Source organism: Ailuropoda melanoleuca, chromosome 2 (assembly GCF_002007445.2).
Source record: "Ailuropoda melanoleuca isolate Jingjing chromosome 2, ASM200744v2, whole genome shotgun sequence".
Taxonomy (NCBI): Eukaryota; Metazoa; Chordata; class Mammalia; order Carnivora; family Ursidae; genus Ailuropoda; species Ailuropoda melanoleuca.
In genome coordinates, this window is record NC_048219.1 from 93,058,908 (window position 1) to 93,069,283 (window position 10,376).

General features: G+C 47.8%; 1 protein-coding gene across 26 annotated transcripts in view; it reads left to right on the plus strand.

Moving 5' to 3' along the window:
• The first annotated feature begins 9,868 nt into the window (after nucleotides 1-9,868).
• Nucleotides 9,869-10,376, plus strand: part of BIN1 (bridging integrator 1) — a 55,800-nt gene continuing 55,292 nt past the window's right edge. For 4 of the 26 annotated variants that reach the window (XM_034654366.1, XM_034654363.1, XM_034654367.1 and 1 more), the window contains exon 1: nucleotides 9,870-10,129. In XM_034654366.1, coding sequence (XP_034510257.1) covers nucleotides 10,046-10,129 — 84 coding nt within the window. In that variant the 5' untranslated portion in view covers nucleotides 9,870-10,045. Of the gene's footprint in view, nucleotides 10,130-10,376 lie in introns of all 26 variants that reach the window. The other 22 variants (XM_019807713.2, XM_019807712.2, XM_011234443.3 and 19 more) reach the window with 11 other exon arrangements.

Here is a 10,376-nt window from a genome sequence, read left to right on the forward strand (position 1 = left end):
GCTAGGTTCTGAGAGAGACCCTGGCCCTGCTGCCCAAACCATCCCCAGGGGCAGGGAGGGTGACAGAAATCCCAGCCAGGTCTGGGAGAATCTGAGAGCAGAGTACACTTTGCCCAGAGTCCCGCCCTGCAGTCATGCACAGGGCAGGGGAAACTCTGCTGTCCTGTCTGGGCAGAGGGCTAAGGAAGCCCCACAAGGCTACCTATGGCCCCAATGTGGAGTGACAGGCAAAAAGATTCCTAAGTCTGTCCCCCTGCTGAGAGGCCCCCCAGTGTTAGGTATCCTAAAACTTCAGTCATGAGGGATGTAGGGTGTTCCCTCCAGCCCCGGACCAGACCTGGGATGCAGCCATGTCACCATGTCGGTGACACAGTGGACCCAGGCTGGAGAGAGACGGGAAAGGCACACTATGGTGTCGAAGTGACCAGAAGACAAATGGGAGGACCAGAGCTTCCTAAGTCTGCAGAAATGAGAACAGAGGCAGGAATGACCTGGTGAAATAAGGCTCTGAGAGAGAAGAGTAAAGGAAGTCAGTGAGTTCTTGCACAGCCTGGACTGTGGATTGGGCTCTGTCCCTACTACCTATGAATGTGCATAGATTCAGCGTTTTTTATTTAAGGAAGCATTGTGTTTTGGAGGCAGAAGCCATTGAATTGGACATTGTCAGATGTTTACTTAGAATGAACAAAAACTATTATTATGTTCTGTGTCCCACTCGGTAAAATATAAAATGCGAGAAACATGACTTCATGGCAAGAGCGATGCTGGCCACCTGCTCTCTGTGAATGTGCATCGCTGTCCGCCTGCCTCAGCAACACCAGCAGGCCCAGCAGTCAGAGCTCAGCCACACCCTCGCTGCTTCCACTAGTTCCTGGGAGCCAGCAACTAGGCTAGGCTGGTAGAACTTGGCTTTCGAAGCAATGCGGGTCAGCAGGAAATAAGTGAATGAAGCATGGCCAGTGCCTTATAAAACCGTAAGCAAATGCAGCATGCTGATTGCAGCAAGAGTCAGTTAAAGAGAGAGAGGAAGTGACAAGGGTGGGACATGTGTGAAGACAGAAAGGCAGGCGACTTTGAGTGCAGCTTGCCCACTTAGGAGACACCAGCTCCAGGTAGTCTCCCCCCTTTGGTACTGAGCGCCTTTGGCGACCTTGGGTGGACCATGCCCAGAACCAGGTGCAGTGGGAACATTCTGGCACGGATTTGCTGAGTGTCTGATCTGGGCTTCATGGAGAGCATTGGGAGTCAGAGCTAACCAGACCCAGTCCCTGCCCTGCCAAGAGTGTTAGTTGGGGGCTGTGCTCTCAAATGAAGCATGGCCTCCACTCAAAGGCAACCACAGTTCTATGTAGGAGGTTGTCATTTCTCAACTCATTGCCTGAGAAAGAAATGATTCTTCCCCACAAAGAAGTATGACCTCCACTTCTACTCTGTTCACCACCATGCCGGAAGGAACACAATGGATGCATCTCCACTCACTGTCAGAATTAAGAATTGGGTCCTAAAGTGTTTTCCCCCCACAATCACAGATTGACTTTTGGGAGCTGCCAGGTATGTGAGAAAGGCAGGCACAGAGAACTGCAGGAGGGTCACTTAGCCCTGCCTGAGTTAGATGGGTAGAGGAAGGCTCGCAAGAGGAGATGTGAGCTGGGTGTGAAGGGTGAAGAGGGGTGGCTAGGTAGTCAGGCGAAGACACGGGGGTCAGGGCTGAGCATGGCCACAGGTGCATACAAGTGTCAGGAAGGGTACACTCAAAGCCCCAGCACATCTGAGGGCTGTCTGGACAAGGGTGACATGAATCAGGCAGCCCCGCTCCACCCAGGAGTTTACTTGCAGCCACAAGGATGCTCAGGGAGCAAAACCCTCAGCTGGACCACAATTATGTTTCAGGTATATGTCATGAACTTGAGTAGAATAGGCAGGAGAAAAAGATGAGAAGAGAAAAATTCATCACAAAGAAAGAAGGAGGAATCTGGTATAAGGGGAGAAGTGGTTCTGGATGGAGTTTTAGATGCCCCACATCCTCACCAACATTTGATGTAGTCAATCTTAAATTTTAGCCATTTGTGTGTGTGTGTGTGTGTGTGTGTGTGTGTGTAGTGTTAGCTCACTGTGGTTTTAATTTGCATTTCCCTAAAGACTAATGATGTTTGGCGTCTTCTTATGTGCGTTTTGCCATCTTTGATGAAGGGTCTCTTCAAATCACTTGCCTGCCTTTTTGTTGTTGTTTGTTAAAACAGGTTGTTCACCTTCTTGTTCCTGAACTATGGCAGTTGTTAATATATTCTCAATACACATCCTTTGCTTGTATGCATCATGAGTAGTTTTCATTCAACTGGATGACCTCATAATGGTCTCTTTGGAAGAGCAGACTTTTTAAATGCTGAAGAAGTCCCATTTATCATTTTTAGTGGGAGTTTAATATTCAAAATATAGATATGCCAAAATTTAGAAATTTACTTACTTAACCAGCCCATGCATAGACATTTAGACTGCTTCCCACTTGTTTTGGTTTTACTTGTTGTGAGGAATGTTACTGTACTTAAACCTGTGCTCTGTGTTCTCAGGACGCCAATGCTTGCAAGGCTTTTTTTACACACCTTGAAATGGCTTTCCTAGAGGGCTCCTGGTAACTTGTACGTGAAGCTCAGTTTCAAGGGATCATCTAGTCATCTTAGAGTTCCATAGCTTGTTAGTTTGTTCATAATTAAATGAAACTCTAGGAATGCCTGAAAAACACACGTGCCATTTCGTCCCTGCTCTCTGTTTGGGAAACCATTTTTTTTCATAGATGATACAAAGGGAATGCTGGTAAATTTCCAGTGAGCCTTTCCAAAGGCTGGAATCTTATTTCCAAAGGAAGTCAGCAGTGATTTATTGAAGGAGTGCTGGGCAAAGGGCTATTTGCTTTTTTGCGTCTCTATTTGCCCGTTGGTAAAGCTGGCAAAGGTCAGCCTGCTGTGTCTCACCACAAAGAGGGCCACAGGACAGATTAACTGAGAGACACTGCTCTTGACCTTTAGGACAGTGTGTCAGAACAGTAGCTACCATTTATCGAGGCCACTACGCCCAGGGCCAGGGGGCCTATGTTACCTCTAATTCCCAACAGCACCCGTGCCCGGTGTGTATTATTGCTTCACTTAGAAGCTACAGGCCGGAACTGGCCCAAGGTCACAGGACTAACAGGAACAGAGCCTGGGCGTTGTGGCTCTGAAGCTTATGATGCTGTTATTTTCTTGCTCTACTACATTTTAGATGCAAGGTGGACCACACACATGACAGCAAAAGTTTAAAGATATGGAGGAGAAACACAAGCCAGTTGATTATCTTAAAAATTTTGCTTTGATCTTGGAGACTTCATTTGATGGTGGCAAAAGGGAGTGACTGTTTCTTGCTGGAAACCTTGTTTCCCAGAGGCCTTGGAAATATCCCGGGGCCAGCTGGTGGCCCAGTGACCAGCCTACTCCCCAGACTCTTCCTGCAGCACCTGGTTAAATTGGATCATGGCTGGAACTAAAAATCTGGGGTGGTAGTTTTGAAAACCAGGAGGCAAAGCCTGGGACAAGTCTCCCGTCAGAAAGTCCTCTGAACGGTTGCCCTCCCATTTCTGCAAGGATATCCTAAATTCTGGCTGCACAGGCCTGGGAATGTGCATAGATGTCAGTGCTCGGCACTAGCTTGAGCAGAGATTGTGAACTGCATGTCTTCAGCCTTCTTTTCCACCTTTAGTCTTGACTCCTATCTTGGCACTAGGTGCTCATATGTCCTGATTTGCCCAGAACACTCCCGGTTTATGTCTACTATTAGTTGTAATCCACCCCCCAAACCCTTTTGTTTTATATTAATTCAGACGGATCAAGGAGAGAAACTCTCATTTGACAAAACATCAGGGAGTCATTAGGGTTGCCCCTCAGAAGGGCATTGTGATGAGAACATACATTGGCCATGACTCTTTTGATTGTAAGTGACTTCCAATTGGCCTCATCAAGAAAAAGATATATTGGTTGTCATAGCTAGACTGTTGGAGGTGAGGGGTGGGCAGGACTCAAGCCTGATTGGAACCAAGTTCTCCAACAATATTGTTACATCTGACCCTTTGTCTCTGTTTCTCTCTCTGTCCCTATCTCTCCAACTCTTGTTGATTTCACCTTCCAGGGACGATCATCCACATGGTGGGCAAGCTGGCCCCCGGGGACTCTAGACTCACATCCTCCCATCTTAGCAACTCTCCTGAAAAGAGGAACTTTCCTTTCTTATAGGCATATATCCCTTCATGCCGAGGGATTGGCTCTGCTTGGGTCATGTGCTCATCCCTGAGCCAGTTGTTACGGCTTGGGTGAATGGTTTGCCTGGGGTACCTACACATAATGGCACAAGGGACATGGCTGCACCAAACCACACCAAACGAGGAACGAGTGCATAAAGAAAGTAGGTCCATTAGCTGAGCAGACCAAGTCGGCTGCATCGGCTATCCTCTGTATACAGCCATCATTTACATGGTCCCTTCTGATATTCCAGGGGCTTTATGTGAAATGTTCATCATTTTCACAATTGTGTAAAGAGATTCATCCCCATATTACAGATGAGGCTTGAACTGTTTAAATAATATAGCCAAGGATGGAAAAGTGGTCAATGGAGGACCTGACTTCTGACTCAAGATCCGTATGCTTCTCCTACAATATCCTGGTGGCCTTCTACAAGTGAGAGGGAGTGAGGATAATCTGTCAGGGGGCCCTTCTTGGACATACATCACATATAGGCTGCCCTGAAATAATGCTTCTGGAAAGACAAATCCCCTTCTCGTTCTGCCTGCAGATTCTCCTGGATTTTCCATCTTTCTAAGAGATGAAGCCTGCTGTCCCAGGAGGAATAGCTGGGCTATTCCAGTCATTGGAGATGGCCAGGTGCTGACTGATCTCAGCCTAGGACCTACACTGTGCCCTGTACCTTTGCGTAAACCCACCGGTCTTCTCTGAGTCTCCATCATTATATAATTATGGCAAAAATCTTACTGCTATAGAACACAGGATTCTTCTGACGGTCACAAGCGTATAAATAAAAAATCTTGCTTCATAGGATGGAATGGTGGTGGCGATCATAATCGTGAGAGTTTCTTATTCAATTCTTGAAGGACAGAAGGAAAACAGGGAGGCGGTGTTATTTTCTCTCCAAGAGAAAGGACGACTGCCCTTTGCTTGTATGAGTTCTTCGTGATTTGGAAAATCATTTCCCCAGACCTCACAGTTCAGCCACGCAGGTCGGCAGGCACAGCACGCACAGGCTGCCTTTGTGCTTATGCTTTCTGCACTCCTGCCATATTGTGGTTTCCCAACCAGCACCCCAGGGGAGAGCTTCCTCATTTCAATTCGTACTTTTAATAGCATTTCTTTCCGATCACAAAAATAGTATTTGCACAAAGTTTGGAAAATAAAAAAGTGAGGGGAAAGAAACTCACACCGAATTGCTCCATCCAGAGATATAAACCACATTTGGATAGCAGCTGACGCTATAATAATATACAAGTTAATATCCTGCATTATTCTGTTAACAACACATTAGTGGCATTTCCCCATTACAAAAGACTTCGTAAGCATTGTTTTGGCAAACATTTCATGCATTGCTATACTATAGTTAGTTACACATGGTAATAGGCCTTTGTGCCGAGGTCTGGGAGTGGGCTGGACAGCTGGGCCCTCAGGGTCTTCTGTGCAGAGCTGAAGGGACGCAGGAGCTGGAGACCTGGGGCCTGAAGGGGCAGCAGGAAAGGCAGGCCCAGAACACGTTACATATTTACTTGTCTGTTCATTTATTCTTGCCTCGCTATTTGAGGCTCCACTAGGCACCGGGTTCCCTTCCTGTTCTCCTGCCAACGCCCACGTCAGGTCTTCAACATCCCTCCCTCAAAGAGCCTCCCTGACCCTTCTCAGACCCCATCCTGTCCCAGATGTGGTGCGCTCCTGGGGAAGGGGCCCCACAGAACCCACTGCTGTTTCTGCAGAGCCCAGCTCAGGACCAGTACTTAGGAGGTGTTCAGAAATGTTTGGAGCCTGAGGGACTGAGCAAACATGAACAATAACAGCAAACAATGGCAATAAATAGCTAACACTCCTGTTCTCAGTTTTGCATTATTATAATTAAGGTGACAGAAATCTGTGTGATTAAAGCCTTACTAAAATTTTAAATTATTTCCTAGACTTGAAATTCTAGGATTGAAGAAAGTAGGCATTTCAATGAGTCTTAACACATATTGCAAGACCGCTTTTCAGCAATTCCATTATCTGTTATACTCTCAGAAGCAGTGTGTGTAAGTGTCTGTCTCTCTGGTTGTAAGTAATGTAATTTAAAATCTGTTCACTGATTTGATGAAAGTAGAGGCAAGAATGATATATTTCATTGATTTAATGAATGCTTTTTAAATTTTCTGGTAAGCCTGGACTTTTAAAGTTTTTTTTTTTTTAAAGTAATCTCTATACCCGGTGTGGGGCTCAAACTCATGACCCTGAGATCAAGAGTCACATGCTCCTCTCCCTGAGCCAGCCAGGCACCCCCAAGACTGATTTTTTTTTTTTAAGATTTTATCTATTTATGAGAGAGAGGGAGGGAACCTGAGCACAAGCAGGGGAAGCAGTTGAGGGAGAGGAAGAAGCAGGGAGGCTGATGCAGGGGCTCCGTCCCAGGACCCCATTATCAAGCCCTGAACCACCCAGGTGCCCCAAGACTGAACTTTTAAAACCTGTTTAATGATCATATGAATCTCCAATTTCGTGAATGGTCCATTTGTGCCATTTGCCCAGTTATATNGCCTTATAAGACAAATTTGTACTTCACCTTGTTTTTTCAATACTATGAGTCCACAAATTTTTTTTTTAAGATTTTATTTATTTATTCAACAGAGATAGAGACCGCCAGCGAGAGAGGGAACACAAGCAGGGGGAGTGGGAGAGGAAGAAGCAGGCTCATAGCAGAGGAGCCTGACGTGGGGCTCGATCCCATAATGCCGGGATCACGCCCTGAGCCGAAGGCAGACGCTTAACCACTGTGCCACCCAGGCGCCCCTCTATTTTATTTTCAAAAATAATTCCCTCGTTTCTAACACTTTAATTTTTTTTATGTCAAATTTCTTTTCAAAATGGAAATACCTTTATTTTTGTGTGTATGTGTGATAGTGAAAACAATAGGCTATCATGGTAAAAAAAAATCAGACATTATAGGAAATCATAAAGAAGAAAGTAAAAATCTCCTACATTCTTACCCCTTGGATTGTAACTAACATTTTTGGACCATGTCCTTCCAAACTTTTAACATTATGTGTTAACGGTATTTTCTGAAGTTTAAAAAATTTAAATTTTTATGTACCCTCAAACTAGCATTGTTTATTTCAAAATATCTTCCAGTGCTTTGTGTTTAAAAACCCCTTTCTAATCTAGAGATCATATTAAGAATTACCATGTTTAAAGATACAGCTGCATGTGTGTGTTCAGTTATGAAGGCCGTACAGCATAGTATGGAATATTTAGGAAATTAAGAGGAAAAAATCAGCCATAATGCTTTAAACTTAAACATGTCTATTTCTTTTGTGCATGGTCCTTTTGAGTCTTGGATTATGAGCACTTGTATTTATTTTTAGTGGCTGCAAGGATAGTGCACGCGTAGTTTTTGGTCTTCTCCTTTTCACTCACGATTATACTGTAAGCATTATTTTCATGTTGCTACATCTCTGCAATCGTTGTTTATTTACTTATTTTTATTTTTTATTTTTTTAAAAGATTTTATTTATTATTTTGACAGAGAGAGAGACAGCCAGCGGGAGAGGGAACACAAGCAGGGGGAGTGGGAGAGGAAGAAGCAGGCTCTCAATGGAGGAGGCTGATGCAAGGGCTCCATTGCCAGCGGGAGAGGGAACACAAGCAGGGGGAGTGGGAGAGGAAGAAGCAGGCTCTCAATGGAGGAGGCTGATGCAGGGCTTGATCCCAGAACCCCGGGATCACGCCCTGAGCTGAAGGCAGACGCTTACCGACTGCGCCACTTGGGCGCCCCCGCAATGGTTGTTTAGAATGATCTACCCATGGCCCCTTCGGTCGCTGTGCAAGCCAGCTGACTCTATCCTGCTGATAACCATCTAAGTTGCTTCTAATTTTTTTGTCCAGTAATAATTTGAAACACCAAAGTCCAGCGAAGCAAAATCTCCCACGGCTCCCTGGGAGCCAACCGGAATACTGTTTGACTTCTGCTCGTTTCCTCCTTTCTTCAGAGGAGCGTTGGGAGAAATTGCTTTTAGGGAATGGTTAGGAAAACGACAATCATAAAATTAGGAAAAGAGACCATGAAGTGAAAGTACGTGAGCTTTTAGAAGAAAGTTGCTTTAGCAACTCGGGCCGTGCTGTTTAGGTTTTGTTTTTGTAACTCAAGAATCGGTCATGAGTTTACAATATAATAGTAATTTTGACAAAATGCTTTCCTTCGTGCAGTGCTTGGTGTTTTTTCTGGGAAGCAGTTCGGTGTCTCAGCTGAGGGCTTTAGGGCATGAAGACCTGGGTTTGCATATCTGCTTATCTCTTGTGACCTTCAGCAAGCCTCCATCTATCTTTCTGCAAAATTGGAGTAATAATAGGCCAGGAGGGAGGACTGGTTAAGAGCATCCCCTCTGGGCACAGAGCAGTAATGGGAAGAACCAGGAGTAGCCAGAGTTCAGGGGGCCTTCGAGGCAGAGGGAAGCCAGAACCTTTTATTCCTGGGCCTCAGTTTCTCTATTTGTAGGGGGTGGGGGTTGGTGTATGGTCTGCAAAACCTTTCCTGCTCCTCCCAGGGACCCCTGGCCTGGCTTCTGTCCACTCTCCTCAGCAGAGCCTCTAGGACTCCTTTCTCCACTCAGCTCCACCAACAGTCCCTGAGAAATCTCCCAGGGCTGTTCCTGGCCTCCAGGACAGCAAAGGGCTGTGGCATCCTTCACAGCCTCTGACATGATTTGGGGGAGGGGTGTGAGTGGGATCAGTGGATTCAATACATATTTATAAATTTCTAATAAGTGTCATTGATTTGTTGGCAAAGCTGGTTAGCAATAGCCTTATCTTCTCTGAATAATGATCATCAGTCTTTTTTTTTTTTTCTCACCATGGAAGAGAAGACAGCCCGCAGTGTAGTGGTTGAGACCCTGGAATGCAGAATCAAGAGATTTGGTTTCAGGTCGTCTGTGCCTCCTTTGTAAAATGGGAATGATAATAGCACCCACCTCCTTGGGCTGTCATGGAGGGACTTAGCAGAGTGCCAGGCACACAGTAAGAGCTCAGTAATGTTAAATTGTTGTTACGATAATAATAATAATAATAATAATAATAATAATAATAATAAGCAAATGGGAAGATGGAGCGCCTGGTTGTCATGGCACTAGGTGCCAGGGACAGAGATGTGAAGTTGTCCCAGAGGCCCCCAGAGAACCCAGGTGGAAACCGGTGAGTCTATAGGCCAGGAGGAGGCGGAACGTCCAGGGTGTGGCCAGAGCCCAGCCCCAGGCAGGAAAGTGGGCTCTTGCCACAGGCTCGCAGCCGGGACTCTCCGATTCCAGGGGCACGCACCACTCGCAGCACTTAAACCCCGTGTTTGAACGCACCGATCTCAAACCGGCCTCCTCTCCCGGGAGGACTGGCATCTTATTCTCCGCCCCGGGGCGGTGTCTTAGGAGCGTCCTAGGAGTCCCAGTGGGCCGCAGCTCCCGGCACCCGCGCGCACCGCTCCCTCCTTCTTAGCCAAGTGTTCCCGCGCCCGCAATGGCCCTTTAAAAGGCAGAGTCTAGTCCAGAGGGGGCGGGCGGGGGGCGCTGACCGCCGCCCGAAGCCCGGCCCCTCCTCCCTGCCCCTCCCTCGCTCCTTCCCTCCCTGGGTCCCCGCGTCGCTCGCCGGCTCGCTCGCTCGCCGGGCGCACGCTCCGCCTCCGTCAGTCGGCTCGGCTGTCTCGTGCGCGGCGTGGAGCCGGAGCCGGGGCCGGACGCGCGGCTAGGGGCTGGGGGCTGGGAGATCGGTGCCCGCCACCGGGCGAGGCCTGAGCCGCGATGGCCGAGATGGGCAGCAAGGGGGTGACGGCAGGGAAGATTGCCAGCAACGTGCAGAAGAAGCTCACGCGCGCGCAGGAGAAGGTGAGCGAGCCCGATCCCCGGCCTCCGCGCGGTCCGGGCCACCTGTCCCTCCGCCTGCCCCCCCCCCCCCAGGGGCTGGTCCTCACCCGAATCGGGCGCTGTCACCTCCGAACGACCGCTGCCAAGGGGTTTCGGGGGTCCATAGGCTGCGGCCTCCAGCGTTTTGGGAGCCTCTCCGGTCCGCGTCTTCTCTCTCCCCACCCCCAGCGGGGGCAAAAGAGGGAACAGCTGTCCCCTCACCACCCCC